At 39.3% G+C, this 19187-nt stretch overlaps 3 protein-coding genes and 1 long non-coding RNA gene across 5 annotated transcripts; 2 read left to right on the top strand and 2 right to left on the bottom strand.

Annotated features, from left to right (window-relative positions):
- Window positions 1-311: 311 nt before the first annotated feature.
- On the top strand, window positions 312-2385 carry LOC103717975 (uncharacterized). The gene is made up of 5 exons (XM_008806571.6): window positions 312-595; window positions 793-861; window positions 1035-1105; window positions 1866-2056; window positions 2177-2385. The coding sequence occupies exons 1-5, from the start codon at window positions 396-398 to the stop codon at window positions 2252-2254; spliced, it is 609 nt and encodes a 202-aa protein (XP_008804793.2). The 5' UTR covers window positions 312-395; the 3' UTR covers window positions 2255-2385.
- Window positions 2386-7503: 5118 nt separating this feature from the next.
- LOC103717974 (uncharacterized) lies at window positions 7504-10244 on the top strand. Of its 2 annotated transcripts, XM_008806569.4 has the most exons (5): window positions 7504-8201; window positions 8698-8769; window positions 8869-8951; window positions 9040-9242; window positions 9977-10244. In XM_008806569.4, the coding sequence occupies exons 1-5, from the start codon at window positions 8029-8031 to the stop codon at window positions 10064-10066; spliced, it is 621 nt and encodes a 206-aa protein (XP_008804791.4). In that variant the 5' UTR covers window positions 7504-8028; the 3' UTR covers window positions 10067-10244. The 2 variants fall into 2 exon arrangements, with proteins under 2 accessions (XP_008804791.4, XP_008804792.4); XM_008806570.6 differs by lacking the exon at window positions 8698-8769 and having other exon boundaries at window positions 7954-8201.
- Window positions 8868-17619, bottom strand: LOC149753493 (uncharacterized). The gene is made up of 2 exons (XR_016413228.1): window positions 16815-17619; window positions 8868-10886 (listed from the first exon to the last, which is right to left on the bottom strand). It is a non-coding gene; the product is annotated as an uncharacterized LOC149753493 (long non-coding RNA).
- LOC103717973 (F-box protein At3g07870-like) lies at window positions 11131-12398 on the bottom strand. Its single transcript, XM_008806568.6, has one exon. The coding sequence runs from the start codon at window positions 12263-12265 to the stop codon at window positions 11699-11701; it is 567 nt and encodes a 188-aa protein (XP_008804790.1). The 5' UTR covers window positions 12266-12398; the 3' UTR covers window positions 11131-11698.
- Window positions 17620-19187: the final 1568 nt, after the last annotated feature.

Below are 19187 nucleotides of genomic sequence, written 5' to 3'. Positions count from 1 at the left end.
GCGGAGTCGGGCAGTACGTAAGAGTCACATGGAGAGAAACTCCGGCACAAAGGATAATAGGGTTGACCTAGCTCCACTGATGGCCAAATTATATTTTTCATGGCATGCATCACGTGGCCGCGCAAGCCACACCAACCACATGCTTGTTCCTGCAGCGATGCACCTCAATGAGTGCCGGATGGATAAGGTCCTAAAATACGAACGGCTGTGATTGGCGAAGTTTACAGCCACGTCGTGCAAAGACAAACAAGTGGAAGTTACGGAAAAAAAAAGACAAACAAGCTGAGTAGCATTTAAGACAAACAAGTCGAGTGGCATTTTTACGTGCGATTCTGAGAGAGAGAGAGAGAGAGAGCGAGAGAGAGAGAGAGAGGACTGCCAGAAGCTTGGCGACCATGGCAATGGCACCATCCTTGAACTCCTCAGGATTTTCGAATCTCTGTACGGTTGTTCCATGCAAATCATTCTGCTATGTCTCCAAGTCTTCTCTCCTATGGATTCGCAGATCAAGCCGCAGAAAGCAGCGGGTGAAGCTATCGATGCAGTCTCCGGGTCTCACGGGTGGAGATCCATGCAAGAAAGCCGACGAGAACAGGTTCTTCCCTCTGCACTCGCATCTATGCATTCCAAACTTTTGCCACAATTTATATGTTGTTTTTCTTTTTTTAAAATAATAAAAGAATCTCATCATTAATTGTTTAATATGATTGCTTAATTATGGACTGGGTCTGTAGCTCAAAAAATACTTCCAAGTCAAAAGATTATGGCTTATGGTGGAATTATTTGGTGCAGGGAAACAAGCAGCCAACCTCCAAGTCAAGCACCTGCTTCGTCTCCGCCCTTACCTACTGCCCCTAGTTGGTAATTTCTGTTGGATTGGGAATTTCCCGTTTCCTAGCGCTAGCGTACATATTTCTTTCTTCCTTGCTTTTCTTTTCCTTCCATCTCTTGTAATGAGTATGGAATAATATTTATGTTTCCTGATTTATCCTTCGAAAAAATGGGTTCCTGAGAATTGGTTATCGCTTGTGCAGGCTAAAGTGGACTGTGGGATCTGTAATGTGGCTAGCTCTCCCCAGTTGGCAGAAAATACAAAGAATTGATGGTAATCTGAGAAAAGAAAATATAAATTATCAGGAATTATGTTCAAAAGCTACATATGCTCCTCTGAAGCTTTCATCAGTTTTCAGTGAAATTGTATCTCACCCTGTCAAAAACATTGGATCACTTCTTGTGGATTTTGGTTGTACAGCGGAGCCACAAAAGTTGTTGAAAGTATATGTAGGGGTGTTGCATGAGCGGTGCAGGTTGAGCGCAGTTTGAGAAAAGCTGGAATCATGCTCGATTTGAAGCTAAACAAAGCAAGCTTAAAATTAATTTCAAGCTGAGCCAAAAATCCACCCAGCTTGATCAAACTTGGCTCTATAAGACTCAAACATATTTATATATACGGATAATGAATTATCCTTTGAATAATTAATTAGTATATCTTTCTGTTCCTTAATCAGTTAATTGTTAATTTAAGCTTGAATTGAGCTTGATTCATGCTTGGTTTGATTTCTGACCAAGTTAGGATTATTAAGCTGATTGTTCAGACTCGTCTTTGACTTGGCTTGACATTAAGCTCCAATTGAGCTCGAAATAATGGTAAAGAAATCAAGATTGATTTTGAAGTTCAAGCTTGAAATTAATTTCAAACCAAGTTTGACCGAGCCCAAGCTCGATCAAGCTTAGCTCACTTATACCCCTATTTACATGTCAGTCATTTCAATGGCTTGATTTCAATTTTGCATCCTTTATTTTCAATTTAATTGTTGCCTTAATGTATGTATGAATTTATTGGGTTGCCGGGCTATTGTTAACAGATGTGGTGACGAAGGTGGATAATGCAGTGGAGATCATTGAAAACGTGGCAGAGGTAACTGAGAAGATAGCTTCACATGTGGCCGAGGAGCTCCCGGAGGATGGAATGATGAGAAAGGCAGCAGAAGGTTTGGAGAATGCATCTGAAGAAGTTCTAAAGAAAGTTGAAGTGATAGATCAGTTCGTTGATAAGGTGGTGATCAATCTCTTACTTATGTAATATATTGAAATTATTTCTTATGAGGAACCTCTAACATCTCTCAAATTTTCTTTTTAAAATTCTTATGTTTGATCCGACAATTTGGAAGAGCAGGTAGATGAATGGACAGAGAAGCTAAAGATGGGAGATGAGCAAGTGGATCAAGATAAGCATGGAGAGAAGAACACCTAGTAGAATAAGAACTTTGTTCATTCTATATATATTTGTTTTTTTTTCCCAAGAAAAAGAATGTCTATATGTTGACTTGAATTATGTTTTTAAGAAATGGAATAAGTGGAGGTCGAGGGTGAGATTAAATTTAATGTCTTATTTTTTTTTTCTTTTTTTTTTGTGTTTTCCAATTTTCAATATACCTTGATATTATTAGTTGACTTATAGTCTGAAACAATGCATATTTTACCAATTAGCATCTAGATTTTGATATTGGCTGTCACTATCCTCTGGTTAGCAATCAACTACGGCTTCAAAATAGAGTTTATGTTTTTTTAATATTGCATTCTCTTCTAACAACGGTCTCTCCAATCAATTCTCTGAACCCTAGCTGTCGATGCCTTCAGCTACCCAAAGTTCGGTTCTTCATCACTTGATTGGTTTTCTCTAAGCAACAAAGGGACAGATGTAATACGAAAAGGCAATAAAAATCTTGGAACATGAGTAGTCAATAATTGGATTATTTTTTGTCTCTTAATTAAGGTTACCACCCACACTATTCCATTTGTTTTTAAAAGGATCAAAAGGAGACATATGTGCTCTTGTTCATTAAAAAGTGTTCTAAAAAAATATTTCGGTGTTGATAAGCACACATGAAAAGTACATCCAGCTCACATTTGCTAAGTTGGTGGTTCTATAATTAGCTATTATATTTGGCAAGATGCACTAATCTTCTCTTGTCACTAATCTTCTATTATATTTTGGCAGATGCTTAAGTATTTTAAAATATAAAGTGACTCCAAAAATAAAGAGTGCAAGCATAAAATATCCCTTGCTAATTTCTTTCATTATAGATAGTAAAAAGTCTATACATATTCAAGATTCAAACATAAATAACTAGAGAGGAGTTTTCCCTCATACAAGGCCTGGCTCAAAACAAAGTACTTGCATATTCTAACTTATGAAATGATATTAGATAATGCTTGGAAAGCAATTTCTTTCAACTTAACACATGCCCCCTCTTAACTAAAACTAAAACATGCGCCCACAGTGCAGTCATGAAATTGGTACTTTTGGTTCGGCACCACCTCTTGCTTGTTGTGGAGCTAATTTTAGCTGGAGTCACTCTCAAGAGATGGGATGGAGATAAGGACAGATAAATAGGGGCTAGCCTCTCCTAATATTAAAAAAAAAGAAGAAAATCTGCTCCTAAGGATGGCCTTGCGTTAGAACTATGTCGATTTGAGGCATGCCCGGGGTCATCACTTTTCAGATATCCTGATATCTTGCCGAACTTGTGGACTCGATTAACTGGCCATGTTGTCCCACCAAAGTTTGGCACCAAATCTACGGCTTAGTCAGTCAATCTTAGCTATGTTTGGACCTGGTAAATTTTTCCGTGTTGAATAAAATGTTCGCAATCATTGAACAAATTCCAATCTGCTGAAGAAACTGGCTGGCTGCATCTGGTTTTTATCTTCAACTTCGATTAGATGAGAAGTAACCGAAGGGTTGACATGGCAACAAGAGGGGAAAAAAAAAAGAAAAAAGGAACTTTTTTAAGGGAAAAAGCAAAAACTTTAGGGTTGAGACAAGCCAGAGCTCGCTCCCATAGTGAGACATTTCCCAGCAAGCCAGGGTATTAGGCTGCTTGAGCTCGGCTTCGTATGCACTTAGATTGCTTGAGCTCGGCTTTGTATGCACTTAGATGGTGCACTCGGCTTGTTTAGCTCTTCAAACTATTCAAGCTAAACTCGCTTATTAGCTAAGTGCAGGCTTGGGCTAGAGTAGAGCCAACCTCAAGCTCCTCATGAGCAGCTCAAGTTGTTTGCAGCCCTGGATATTTATTTGGAGTTCTAATATTTATTTTGCTCTCCATGGTCCATCAAAAACCCACAATAGGTCTGTGCTGGGTATACTCGCTGGTGCATGTAAAATATTTTTCTTCCATAATTTCATGCCTATTGAAATCTCTCTTTAATATTAATTGATTATAAGTTCTCAGCATTTTTTCATATGTCACACGTCATATGATAAAAGTTATTCCGCTGCCCAGACTTGGCCCTGAAAAATTGCCGACAATGGACTGGGCTTGGGTCTGAATCTCTCTTTGGCATCACCCAATCCACGCCCGAACATGAACATGAACATGGCCCGAAGCTCACATCTTCTTCCAACCAATGCACTAAAATTATACGTGTTTGAATGACCTTTTAGTAGCTTGGAAGACCTCGCTTTCTCTGTTGACCAAGTTCTTCGCTTCATTCTATCCAAAGCGGACTTTGAAGAGAATTAATGGTGGCAGTCTTATTTAGCCTATCTCTTGTAGATTGTGTGAAAGAGTAGGAATGAGTTCTTGTTTCGAGACCAGGATAGCGGGCCTATGGAGATTCTTACTACTGCATACCGAAGGGGTAGTCCATGGTACAGCTCTATGGGTAATAGAAAGTTGGAAGGAACCAGAATTAACTTTGCGGAATCTTGTTAACAAATCCTTGTTCATTGGCAACCTCCATAATCAAGTTTCATTAAAATTAACTTTGCTAGTTCTTTCAATCAAAACCGTGCGGGTGCAGGATTTGTTAATCATGACAATTTAGGAAGAATTCTTCTAGCTGGTTCTTGCCAACTTCAAGCTAGTTCTATTCCTGTTGCGGAGATAATGGCAGCATGGCTCGGATTGAAAGCAGCTATTCAACATTTTCAAACAGAAAGGATTGTTTTGGAATGTGATTCTCCTACAGCTTTTGCTTGGATTAATGGGGAGACTATCTCATTGCAGCCAACTGTTCGGAACATCAAAGCAGTTATCTTTAGAGCTTCTCTTGCAACCACATTTTTTAGAAAGGCTAATCAACTGGCAGATTATTTAGCCAAAAAGGCTACTACAACTCAGAGGCGGACAATCAAAATAAATGAGTTTCTTTCAGCTATTAATCGCATGGTGATCGCCGCTGCTTTTGCCCTAGCTTTTGTTTGGCTCCAAACTTTGTTCCCGCACCGCCGAAAAAAAATAAGGAAGGCTTGGCCAAGCTTTAGACCGAAAATTTCGGGCCTTGGCCAGTCTCTTGTCGAAAGCCCAAATGAGCCATAAACATATTTGGTTTTTGGGCTAGAATGGGCCCGAAAATTTTTTACCAGGCCCCAGCATGAACTCAATCCAAGCCCGCCACGAACGTGACTACAAGCTCAAATGAGCTCGATTTAGCCGAAAGGTTTGGCTACGCCTGTGCCAACTCTAACCTCGTTTATTAAATAAAAGTTGCCATCGCTCGACGCTCGTTGCTACGCCCTCTGCCCGTCGTGCATAACGACTAAACAAGAGACAAGTAGAGAGGGGAGGGGAGGGGGGGGGGGGGGAGAGAGAGAGAGAGAGAGAGAGAGAGATAAAGAGAGGAGAGAGAAGAGAAAGATGAAGATCCGAGAGAGGGAGATACAAAGATCAAGAGAGATGGAGAGAGGGAGTGGGAGTGGGAGAGGAGAAGAAGAAAGATCCAGAGAGAGGGAGAGGAGAGAGGAGTGGGCACTTGGAGAGAGAGAGAGGAGGGGGTGCTGCGAGGGAAAGAGGGAAGAGAGAGGAGATCGAGCAAGAGAAAGAGAGAGAGAGAGAGGGAGTTTTATGAAAGAGAGAGAGAGAGAGAGGCAGAGAGGAAGAGAATGTGCACAGAGTGGAAGGGTTAGGAGATGAGGAGGTGGGCCGGCCAAGTCAGGCCATTAGGTAAGCTTCGGGCCGGGGTCGTGTCGGCCCTATTTCTTATTTGGGCTCTCACGTGAACTTGAACTCAACCAGATCCTTCTCTCAGGCACCAAGTCCTAGAACTCGACCCAAAACCATCAGTGCTCGAGCTCGTTTTCAACCTTAGAGAGGGCATAGCAAAAATCAAGCATAGCGGCGAGCTCTGAGCAGCATAGAAGGGCATCACCTATGCGAGACGGGTGATGGGCGCGGATTGCATCCTCCTGGAGGACGACTCGACTACAATGATCGAGTGGGTCTAGGGACGGGGGTGCGCGGCTAAGGAGAGGCCTTTACTTCACACATTCGCCGCTGCTGGGGGAGTGTGGCTCCTACCTGGCCACATATGTTTATCGGGAGGCAAACTGTGTACTGACTGGGTTGCCTCCTTTTCTGGTCATCACTCGGGGGGTTTTATCTGGGTGGACCTACGTGTCTGCGCCAGAGCCACTTTGTAGTCTTTTGTTTTCTTACTTTGTTGGCTGCATTCATATCCGTTGGGTGTGAGGCGTCGTTGTACCAAAAAAAAAAGTCAGGCTTAGATATCGAGAGCGTCAGAGTAGGATCGAGAGACAATATGACAGTGCGGAGGGGTTGGGGGGCAGGTGAAAAGTATAGTAGATTAGGGCTAGGTTTATGGGCAAGCTTGGCCAAGCACGACTCTAAGTTGGGCTTTAAGTTTTGCTCGGGAGGGGCACTATAATCCGAGCCCAAACATTTTGTCCATGCTCAAAGCCCCACATGAAGCTGACATGACCCAACAGATCTCAGGTCAGCTCAAGCCCATTTCCAACCCTAAGTGATATTTTCTGAAAAATATGGATAGTCCCGTTTATTAGTTGTGAAAAGGTAGATAATCAAGTTTTGGACATTAAACTTAACCTCTAAAAAACAAAAATGAAAGCTAAGAATTTGGGTGTGACGAAATCTATAAGAAAGAAAAAATTACACAACTAATAAAGGAAAAAAAATTTTCCTTTTCTTTGGGTCAAGGGAAAAATACGGATAGTCCCCCTACTTTGGGATATCTGGTCGATGGTCCGGGATGGGGTAGCGTTACAGGACAAGCACATTTTTAGGGAAGCCAATGGCGCTGCAGACTAGGTGGCCACGCACATGGCCAATCACTCTGGCGGGATATTGTGGACTCGGAAAGTTGAGTTGTCTAGGGCATTTCGTGATGTATTGTTTTCTAATTTTATTGGGTGTATCTGTACTCATATAGTCTAACTCACCCGTCTAAGCAAACCAAAAAAAAATCACTAATAGTGCTTTGAACAACATTCTTGCTCATTGAAGAAACGGTTCTTGTTAGGAGGAAACGCGCAATGGTATCCATGTTGTGATCCAAATCCTTTTAGACAAGGTTTGACTCTTATAGTTCTAGCGTGTGGTCAAAAACAAAAACTATATATGGTTAAAAGGTCTACTTGAGGATGTTTCCCTGCAGCAGCAGATCTTCAGCATTACTTACGTTTTTATATATCTTATCTTATATATGTCGAGGGTTTTACCCTAATTAGAAGAATCCATGAGGGTTCCGCTCCTCATTGAAGGTGTCCATTTGTGGCCTGCGTTCAATCTCCTAGGTGGACACGGCACATAATTCTCACACCCCGTTCAATACAATTATACAAATCCATGTTGGTCCGACCTGCAAGTGAGAAAGTCCGGGTTTGGGTGTAATTGAATGTCAGCGTCCAAGGCTCCAAGCATGAAAACCGCCCCCGGAGAGCATGTCTCATCCATCACAAGTCTTATTCCTTGCAAGGCTCTAAAATAACCAACCCGTACTCCTTTCCCTTCCAGTGACTTAGCTTAACTCACCACCTCACTCTTGCCATCACGCCAAACGCCCCAAGAGTAGCGTGGTAGGGACATTCTAACTTTTTTGCGTCTCCAAGCACGCAAAACATAGTGAAGACATCTCTAATGAACCAAGTCCCATTAAAACATTTTAAAGAACAACTACTCTCTTCTTGTGAATGACCCATTTAAGAATCTCTGAAGATTGCAAATCTTCATACATAGGGATCATTGACAAATCATCTCACCAAAGATGTTCCTAGTTAGGTCTTTGGCTTCCTACTGCCGCCATAATGCTCATCTTCTTCATCACCATAGATCTTACTCGCATGATCCTACGCACTTGTCTCGCCTTCGACGGATGGGTATAGTGGATCAAAGGCGCAATTGCTCCGGAGATCAACATGCCAGACCCAAGTCTAAGACGTAAAATTCTCATCATAAGTATTTTACTACTGCTATTTATTATATTTTTTCTGATTCAACTCTCCTAAATTCCAAGTGAGCTTGGGCATTGTCCTTTTTTTTCCTACAATTCTTATGATCGCAAGTCGATAACTATGCATCAATGTGGAATTAGAGTATGTTTGAGGTCCAGAAATAATTTCTCTAATATTGAATTATTCAACAAATGGTTCAGCTCATGCTGATTGCTGATCCCCTACATATAACAAAGCAATAATGCCATTATCAGTTTCATATTTAGATCTGCATGATGAACATCTATGGGTCCAATCATTGGACTGCATCACGAAACCAAATATACTCCCAATTGAACAAAACTGAGTCCGGCCCAACTCGATTCAGTTGAGTGGATGGCACCAATCTAGTTCAAGGTCAATCACTTGACCTGAGATTTTTACCAGTCCAAAATTTTGAATGCTACCGATCTTTTTTCCTTTCGTTCTTTGTTGCCGTGCAGGGAGATTAGCATCGAGAACGTTGCTCAGAAAACATTTCGGGCCTCAACTGCACCTCGATCACCTTTCTCTTGGCAATAATCAACTAAACTCCAACTTCTCGTATACATTAATTATTCTCAGTGCTGCTAAGTTCTTCTGCTAAGCCTGAGGTAGCTCTCTTGTTGTTGCAGGGCAAGATGGGCTTTGGGGTCTCTACTAGCTCTGATACTACCCTTTTGGCAGAACAAATGGATGACTCTATTAAGATTAGAAGGTGATCGTATAAAATCCAATTGATTTCAGTTTGTTTATGTGTCACAGAGCAATCATATAGCTCACATGAGGATCTGGTTCTCTATCAGGGGAGGTGGAGATGGTAGCAGATGTAGTAGAAAATGCAGCGGAGATTGTGGAAAAGGTGGCAACAGTCACTGAAAAGGTATCATCAGAAGTAGCAGATCGATTACCTTACGATGGAAAGCTTAAAAATGCAGCTCTTCAAGTCGAGCATGCGGCGAAAGAGGCAGCAGAGGAGGCTCATCTTGCAAAGGACATCATCCACAAGGTTTATTCTCCTATGAGCCTCTAATTAATCCTTCCCTTCCACTGCTCTACTAAGACGAGGCATTTTGTTAAGTACCTAATGGAGATCATTTAGTTGAGGAGGAGAAACAATATTTAATTAAAATGGACAACATATGAGATGAATCTGCTTTTGCTCAAAGATTAGTTGCTTTCGCAGCTAATTAAATTGAGACTTCTCAGCGTTCTTTCAAGCCTTCATAACTTAAATAAACCAGGATGGAGGTTTTTCTGCTAAAGCATCTTCTGCCCTTGGTAAATTTGCTTGAGGTGCAAGCTCAAGCAACTAGTTGTAGTAATGGAGAAGTAACAAACCGCAACTAGTTTATTAGTTAAAGCGACCTCTAAGTCGATACTCCATCTCCCTTCAAAAAAGAAAAAAAAGAAAAGTTGATACTCATCCGTTTCTGCTTCTCTTGTCCTCCAATCTGTGGATATTTCATCATTCCATATTTCCAAATTATGTCATGGCACATAGGCTTTTGATAATCGATATTGTGATGGGGTGCAAAATTACCAAGTTATTCTTCTTACTTGATGCAGTGTTTGAAAGAAATTTAATCAAGATTTGCCCGTAATTTCCCTCAAAAAAAATGTCCTGTATATGAATTCATAAAAGTTAGTAAACACCATGAGAAAGATTAAAAAGTGGTCTTTCGCATGGTTAGTTTGGACAAAGTGATGAGGATAAATGCTTAAATTTATGGCATCATGCAGGTGGATGAACTGAAGCACGAGGTAGAAATGCTACTGGAGCCCATTACGGAGACAGAAAAGCTTGCTGATAGAGAAAGCCATGGAAAGTAAATATCAATAAGCATTACTTTTATAAGCATACCTGTATATCTCCAAGTACCGCCTGAAGTAGAGATGGATGAGCATGAAAACTACCTGACTGCAAGATTTGTTACTTGTTATTGGATTGTTTATTGGATTCTGCAATTTCTGATGTATATAGCGATCTGACCTATCTTGCACTTGTTAATTCTTGCCCTAGTCATGGATTTGCATGAATGAATAAAATCCAATGGAGAATGCAATACATATATTATATAGAATACAGTACAATGGAGAATGCCTTCTATGTCCTTGGTTTAAAGGCACCAGCAAAACCTTCTTTCTTTTATTTAGAAACAAATACAATACGATGAAGAATACTACAATTAGAAGCCCATTTACAATCCATTATTCTTGAAGAAACAAATACTTTTTTTTTGGTGTGCATTTTGCACCTAGTAATATGATTGACAAGATTTATTATAGCATTCAACTATAAGAAAACTGACAGAGGATGGAGCTTTGTTGATTAAAACGTTGGCAGGATTTGTTACCATTGGACATATTCTTCAGTAGTTGGTTTCCGACCAAACTGTTGAAATGTGATATAAGAATAAGCTTAATGTTCCCTCATATTTTACTTCCAACTCTCTTATGATAATTGCCAGGATCTGTTGCTTCACAACCCTAGTACTTCCTTGCAAATAAGTTAATGACGAACTCTGGAACAACAACAGCAAGAATCCTCATAATTTGTCGATATTCTCATATTATTTGTCCACCACCTTAGATTGATCTCCAGCTTTGTCGCAAATGTCTTTTGAATCACTAATTTTATCGAGGTCGTACCCTGTTAGATAATAATAAGTTGAATTGTTCTTTCTCAAAATAATAACTGTTTACAGCTCTAGGACCAGAGCATCAGCTGATCGCCTCCTCAAAATGAGTCAATAGCTAAAACTTTAAATTTATGTAATGTAAAAAACTCGACAGCATCAAAGATAAAGCAAATAATGGAGAGATCATATGATGAAAAGTTTATCAAAAAAAAAAAATTGTCGAGTCTAAGAATAACTTAAACAATATACCAAATATGGTAAACTATGCATGATTGAATATTTGAAACATATGGAGAATGTTATAACTAAAAAAGAAAGCACATAGGGGAACTAATTTCTCGAGCATTCAATGATGTACTTTCAGAAACCAATAACCAGGTCTTGCAGTCACATAACACGAAGAAGAAGAAGAAGAAGAAGAGCTAACTTAAACCAACAACATGCTATTCTTTGTGAAACGGTAGGTCATTAAACCTAACAACAACCTCCTGCTCACAAACCAGAGCACACTGGTCTGGAGTAAATTTTTTGTCGCTAACAAAATAAGCAGCATCCTTCTCACCATCTTTGTTGTCACAATAAGCCCCCAGAGGCACCAAACTTCCCCTGTAACTACTGCAAACCTCCCAATCCAACCATGTAGGAAAACCCTGATATGTTCAGTGTATTTTGACACTTTGTCGTACAATCATATGAGTTAAAACCATCCTGAAGCCAAACAAACAGCACCCCATTGAGCTCATAGATGGATATCAGCCTTATAAATCTCGTACTGGGATAGGGCCTATATACAGGGAAGATGTACTCCTTTTCCCAGCGGTTCTCAAGAGTCATCCTTCAGCATCCACACCTTTACATGGTTGTACTCAATATCTGGTACTACAGATAAACAGCCACCCAGCTCACCTATGCTGATATTTGAAGAATATTTGGGGTGTGGTGTAACATTAAACTCATCCTTGCCTATTTCAAATGATATAATTCTCTCATACTTATGTGAAAGCAAAGGATGAACCAGCCAATGTACAGATCCATTAGCGAATACTGGATGGCCGTAGGGAGGGTGATTGAAACCCTGGACTGCTTTCCAAGAACTGGTTGCAGCCAGGGTGTACACCTCGGCTGTCACACAAAATCTGGAATTCCTGAATCTGGAATTTGTTGGATAGAATACCCAAACAACCTTATATTTCTTTGTCAAATAATCAAACCCAAACCCGTATATCAACATGCTCGATTCAGGAGGTGCAATTCTAGTCGGTTTTGGTAGAGCGATAAGTTCTCTGGTGATAGGATTGCATACGTATATAGACTCCTCTTGGTCAGAGGAAGTGAAACAGAGCAAGCCATTGCATGTCCCTACTAGCTTACATGAACCGGAAATAACCATATGACTAATGGCACTGTCACATGGACTCTGTGTTGCTTTATGTTGAGGGGACTCAAGCTGATTACATTCTCCATCGGCTTATGGTGCAACGGGATTAATATTGTTGGGTCAGTTGCTGACTGTAAGAATTGGAGTCTCCTGAAATCTGGATCTGTTATCACATAGAACCAGTACTTCGATACACAGCAAAACCGAAGTACAGATTTCAGGGGCAATGTTGAAAGGATGCTGAACAGGATGTCACGGGGGGCATATTCAATTTGCAATCTCACTGTAATTCTGCGCTTCTCTCTAGCCATGCTTAGACTCGCTTTCTTACCCTTAGGGTTTTCAAAGGTGAATTGCAGGTGTTCACATCTGGAGAGCTTTGTAACTCTAATTGAATTTTGAAGAGGGCTATTTCTCGCAGGACAAAAAGTTGATAGAGCACTAGCTGCAAAATAATAGGCTATCCAATTAGTGATCAACAGGATGTTAACCTTCCAATCTGCATCTGTTTCTTATGAATCAAAAAGCATGAAGAGTTTAAAAGGAAGGGAGGGAAGAAGAAGAAGATGATGATGAATAGATGATTAAAGAACTTGAGGTTAGCTGCAAAATCACTTCCTAGGAAGCATGAACAACGATGTGAAATATGGATACCACATGATATAGGTAGGCTGATACAACAAAACTCGAAAACATAGGATACGAAACAACAATAAATTTGTAAGCAATTTTCGAATAAATACGTGCACATATACATATACATAGATATGTGCATATGTGTGTCTAAAAGAGCAAGAATAATAGACCATCAAAATAGCATAGTCCACAATTTATATATTAGATCAACCTCTAAAAACTAATTATATAGTCATCATTCAAATTCACAAACCGCAACCCCTACTCTATACTTCAATATCTACATAACAAACTCTAAAATTAATTATTCATCATTAAAAGGTTAATATTCATTAAAGAAGAAAGAAAGAAAGAAAGAAAGAAAGAAAAACCCTCCCATTCGTTCTTACCGTCATGGAAGTAATTTGAGCGTATCCAAGTAGTATCCGAAATGCTTTACAATTCTGAAAATAGAATACTTAACATAAATACCCCAAAAGTTTCTCAGGAGTATCAGTATTCAATATGAAATGTGATTTTAAAGTATCCATGCTTCCTACATCACTTCATTCTACTTTTTTCTTTATCTAGTTCTCTATTTATTCATTCATTTACTTTGGAGGGGGTGTGGGTGGGGTCACCCTTTGTATATAGTTTGATGAAAGTGCCTTATTCATGATTCAACTAGATGTCATCTGACCAGAGCACAACAATATTGCACAGATAAAGAAAATCTTATCTACTTCCTGATTTTGGCATTAAACTTCTTTATGCAACTTTAGAAAGGTTAGGTTTTAGCAAATAGTGGGGGAATGAAATGAGAATACAAAAGTGAAGAAAAACCTAAAAGAAGAAAGAAGAAAAACAGAAGAAGAGCAAAAAGGGAGGAGACAATTTGAGATATTAAATTCAACAATAAAGATTTCCAGTCTGACAGACACATGCATGTAGTGAATGTAACAGTAATTAAACCCCATCCATAGGGTTGGAAAGCTATATGGTCATATGCTATAGGAGACAGATCTCCCTTAAATTATGGGACCTCGAGGACACCATAAATGAAATCATTTTATTTTTGTGAGAAATAAATGATCAATGTACAACATACAGCTTATAACTGTGGGTAAAGTGTGTGTATGATAGTCTAGAGTCTCATCTTTGGTGATGACTAATCTTCCAATAATAATTTCACAGCTGAGAATATGAAGCCATGACACTTGAGAGAATGTCGAGAAGAGGTGATTGAAAGGTCATCAGGTAATTCCTAAAAATCAACTTGGATGTTCCATTGAGATAGGAATAGTCACATTCACCCAAGGACAAGGTCCAGAAAACCATGTTGCCCATGGACGGCAATATAGGTAAGTTACTAAAACCACAATGGTTATGATCATTCCTCTTGTTCTTAAAGCTTGAATGGTAGCTTTACCATACCTAATGATATCGCTGATATTATTTAACAAAGATTGCCAAGCTTTTTCCATGCTGAGATAGTAGTCAAAGGCCATGTGTGGTATTCGTGAAAAATATTAGAAGATTTTCTAAGAAAATAGAGAAGAAAATTTTTATTGAAGATTACAGCAAGAAGACTTTTATGAACCAGTGAAGAGGTTTTTCTCCAAGCAAAAAGGTGGTAAACCCACCACAGATTTCATTGGATTAGTGAAATGGTAGAAAGAACATAGAAGCAATAAGAGTGGGGGAGGGACTAGAGGGAGAAGGCGAGAAAAAAACTCTCAATAGCCAAGGTCTATGGAACCGTCTGGTTCCGGGTGTCCCGAGCCGTATCGACGGCAGATCAGGATGGTTCCGCCATTGAAACCGAGATGCCTCTCACCATCGCCGAAGAGGGAGGAGGAGAAGAAAAAAAAGGAAAAGAGAGAGAGAGAGAGAGAGAGAGAGAGAGAAAGCAGAGAAGGGAGGGAGAGGGAGAGAAAAGAAGAGAGGCCCCCGTTCTCTTTCTCTTTTCCTCTCTTGTTCTTCCTCTCGCCCGTCTCTTCTACGGTGTTGGCACAGGCCCGGCACAACATGGCACGGGTCCATACTGACTCGTCTAGCCGGACAACCGGTACGATGCCCGTTACCGATTCCGCCATCCTTGCTCAATACTGTCAACAGGAATAGCCAGTTGACTAAGAAAACCCCTCAAGATGTCCTAACCAAAGGCCAAACCAACTGCAACCCTATTGAACAAACATTAGATTATAAGCTCAAACAAGAACATAATAGCATGACCATGAGCCCCATGTTGGTGTAACAACCGAGGACCTCACCCAAAAAAACTAGTCGGAAGGTATTTTTGGATTTCTTAATCCTATAAAAGTACCTAACATCTTTCCGGCGAATAATTAATGTGGAACTAAATATACGCCTGTACGAGTCCTCACATACTCTCTTCGTTTAAGCCCTGATGTCCTCGTCATGCTAAGAGTCCAAATCCATCCAAATCTAAACACAAGCACCAGATCGGCCCATGGTTGCCTCAATGAGCCCATGCTACAGTGTCCTCTAATTTACATGGGCTATGGGCCAAGTCTGCTCTGATGTTATTTATAACAACCTAGGACTTTACCTAAAAAGACTAGCCGAAAGGTATTTTTTGAGTTCTTTAGTCCTGTATAAGTATTCAAGATCTTTTCAGCGAATAACCAACATGGGACTAAACACACGCCCGTACGGCTCCTCACAGTTGGAGTCTAAAAAAGCAACCAAAAGAGGGGCTTAAAGAGCACTACACATAAGTAGAGGATCTTGATTACCCAAAACAGAGCATAAAGAAGTGTAATGACTCTCTTCCTATGCAAAGAGAACAGTGCTCATCATTACTGAGCATATAACTAAAAAATTTGAAAATGCTAAAAGACCTTCTAGGATATCATAAGATTCACTCATGGATCAAAACAAGTCACAATAATTAAAGAATTGAATCCAATCAAAGCTATGATGAGAAGGGAAAAAAATAATATACTTTGATGGGAAGTGTGATCTGCATCACATCTAACAAGATTCTATGTAGTAAAGGAAGCCTTCGTACATTCACTGACTACCCAATACTAAAGTACTAGAAGCTCTTGAAAACTTATACTGTTAAAGAACAACAAAGACCACAAATTCATGCTACAAGGTAACCTATCCTGTTTACGGATCATATAACTTGTAAACTAAACTTGGAAAGTTAACATGTCCATGAACAATACCAAGGTTAAAAAGCTTTCATCTTTTCCATTTTATTAGAAGTCCTGTCTGTAAAGTTGGAGCTTGTGGTACATATATTTCTGGCTCATCAATGTCACATGGAATCAGAAGTCGAGATTTCTGTAGGTGCCATTGTTGGATTTCGTGCTTCTTATGAGAAAATGAGATTCATGGTATAGATTGCTTAGCCCCTATGTTAAGGACATAATATAGGATGCAACATAGAGATGACTGAATAGAAGTACCATGGCTTCCTGCGAGACTTTTTCTACTTCACTTTTTCAATTTCAATAATACGGATGGATCCATGGATGTTGGGTCATGCTAGTAATTTAATTCATTTAAAGTAATTTCTTTCCTCTTTTAGTGGCAACATCAGGAGGAGAAATCATAACTCAATATTCTCCACAACCACGATTTTTTTTTTCTCATCTATTTGATGAAGATTCTTACGAGTCAAAGAGAACGCAGTTAAATCCAACTAACCCTGGAAGCAACACCAAAATCTACAACTATGATAGCATTAATCTACATGTAAATACAAAGCCCAATCCTAATGCTCCAAAGAACACTAAACAGAGAAATCTATTTAAGAAAATGTAACGAAGAAACCGATGAATAAAGTATTGAAGCACCTTTAGAATTAATTTTTCCACTAGATGGAGGAATTCGGAGAGAAAGAAAGAGACTGGGCTTCTGCGTCGTAATCGTATGACGAAATCGTGTTTTAGGAGTTTTTCCTTCTACATACCTTTCCAGTTTTAGGATCTGAAAGTAAGTAGTTGAGATTGTCTCGAACTCTTGATGACATGGTATCCCAGGTGGAGTACAACTCTCCGTCCATCCATCTCAATCTCCGCCGGATCCTCGTTCATAAGGTGCGCATAAATAGAAAGTTTGAAACTACGGCGCATGTCGCTGATCGATTCCTCTTCAAACCCAAAACTCACAATCTTCGAGCCCCGAGTTGGCGATGCCGCCGCGGAAGAATCCGGCGGAGGGGTGGGGGTTGGCGGAGCTCCCATAACCGGAGTCGAACAAGTGAAGACGACATCGGCATAAACCCGGAGGAAGGAGGGAAAGAGTTGCGAAGGGGATGAGCTCCAGACAAAGCGAGAGATCCCGGAGACACGGGCCATACATAGGGATGGCATGGCTTGGGTCTCGTCAGGTCCGGGATTTACTAAATCCAGCGCGGTCCCTGCTTAGATTTAGCCCCTGGCTTTTGTTCCGTTGAAGGATCCGATCAGATCTCGGTCCGGGTCCAGGTGCTCATCGTGTATCAAATATTATATCCCACAACGTTATCAAGCAAAATTATCCATGCTTTAAAAGTTTTTAAGAAATTCAATATATGCTCCAAAATTTAAATCACAAACAACGAGCATTTGATGGTTAATTATATATAACAATGGTGGACTAAAATTTGAAAAGATAACATAATGACAAGTACAAATACACAAACATATTCTAACATGCAATTAACTTTTATTTTTCAATGAAAAAATTATATAAATAAAATTAATATTATAATATGTACATATGTAAGTATGCATGTGTGCGTATGTGTATATATATTATTTTTGAGTATATATATCTATGTATGTATGTATGTATGTTTGTTTGTTTGTTTGCATGCATGTTTGTATATATATTTATGCATGCAATGAAACAAGTAATTTCCTTAGCAAAAAAAAAAAATGAATCAAGTAATTTATGTGGGTTTGAGTAGGGTATAAAACCCCCAAACACAAGCCTAACATGCACATGACAGAATATCATTATTTGATTAGTGACTTATTAAACATACATGAGAAAATGAACATCTCTGTTCAATAGGGGCGACCATGTAAAGTAATGGATGGTTATCTTTACCTTTCAGCTATAAGAGAGTCCGAGTCCACGGAGCTCAAGTTTAGAATTTGCAGAGATAAAAATGCAAAAGATAAGAAGGAAAGGATGGTTTTCAGTAGTTGTGGATTGTTCTGAATCCTCATATGAGAAACCCATGTCGAAAGTCCAAAGAAACTTTAATGGTTTTAGAGTCATCACCCACTTAGAAGTATTGCTTCTTTGAATACCTCATCAATGTTTTGCCACTTCAATGTATTATTGTAGGGCTTTTTATTATACTTTTTGTATTTGTGTTTTTTTGAAATGACAATTAGATTTACCGTCCTAATTTTGGAAATCTTGGTATAACCCTCAATAAGGGAAAGCAAATTTTGATAACAATTTCGTTGTAATTCCATACTAACTGTTATGCGAGTTGCCTTGTAAAAAGCAAATGCAATAATTTCTTTTAAGAAACGCAATGGTAACATCCCTTCCTCCAGGATGGAATCATAAGCAAATATAATTCTTGCTAGTCACCCCATAAACCAAAAAGGCCAATCGGGTAAACGAAAATAAGTATTTATAACAAGAAAATCATACACTATGAAGCTCTCATAGTAACTATATTATGAGAATAATTAGTACTTGCATAATTAGGATATGGATGGATCTCCCTCCCTCGCTCGAAAGATAAAAGGGCTGCCAGATGAAATTAACTTTTGCACTGATGTGCTGACATCTAATATATGGTAAAGTATAATGGTTTGATCTAGATTAAATTAGTTGCTCGAAATGAACTCAGACTACTTAAAAATAGAAAAATTATTTTATTATAAATCTTGTTTTTAAGATTTAAACTATGTGATAGTCAATATTTGGACTCTACGTGTATTCGTATGTGCAATTGTACAAGTAATTTATCAAATAGATCTAAATAAATTACATGATCTCGAGGCGTAACACACCATTCCGTACTCACACGTACATGCTTCCACGCACCGTCCCTCCATAAGAAGTGGAATTCAAAGTTGTATTCTAGTAGAAAATTAGAGCTCAAACTTGTGGACAGCTTTAGTACCAGAGCTTCAAGTGCCCACCTTCTGAAATTCAGTCATTAGCGAGAAATACACATGCATACATGCAATCTGAAACTGGCCAGCATCAATCATAAACCCATTGTTGATGTGAACACCATATGATGAAAAAGTTTGCCAGAGAAAATGATTAATCTAAAACTGACTTGAAATTAATATATCAAGGTATGGTAACCTGCAAGATTCAATACTTC

This window comes from Phoenix dactylifera, chromosome 5 (assembly GCF_051530095.1).
Source record: "Phoenix dactylifera cultivar Ajwa chromosome 5, Ajwa_hap1_PhDact_Kaust_v1.1, whole genome shotgun sequence".
In the NCBI taxonomy this organism is placed as follows: domain Eukaryota; kingdom Viridiplantae; phylum Streptophyta; class Magnoliopsida; order Arecales; family Arecaceae; genus Phoenix; species Phoenix dactylifera.
The sequence above is the reverse complement of the archived record's forward strand: the minus strand, read 5'-3'. Positions and strand labels throughout refer to the sequence as shown.

Bases quoted from the DNA above. Each gene is read 5' to 3' on its own strand.
- LOC103717974 (XM_008806569.4), top strand. From the start codon at position 8,029: ATGTTCCTAGTTAGGTCTTTGGCTTCCTACTGCCGCCATAATGCTCAT. The intron at 8,202-8,697 runs GTAAAATTCTCA...GTTGCCGTGCAG, and splicing joins GCCAGACCCAAGTCTAAGAC to GGAGATTAGCATCGAGAACG. The intron at 8,952-9,039 runs GTGATCGTATAA...GTTCTCTATCAG, and splicing joins GACTCTATTAAGATTAGAAG to GGGAGGTGGAGATGGTAGCA.
- LOC103717973 (XM_008806568.6), bottom strand. From the start codon at position 12,265: ATGGTTATTTCCGGTTCATGTAAGCTAGTAGGGACATGCAATGGCTTG.
- LOC103717975 (XM_008806571.6), top strand. From the start codon at position 396: ATGGCAATGGCACCATCCTTGAACTCCTCAGGATTTTCGAATCTCTGT. The intron at 1,106-1,865 runs GTAATCTGAGAA...TATTGTTAACAG, and splicing joins GAAAATACAAAGAATTGATG to ATGTGGTGACGAAGGTGGAT. The intron at 2,057-2,176 runs GTGGTGATCAAT...TTGGAAGAGCAG, and splicing joins TAGATCAGTTCGTTGATAAG to GTAGATGAATGGACAGAGAA.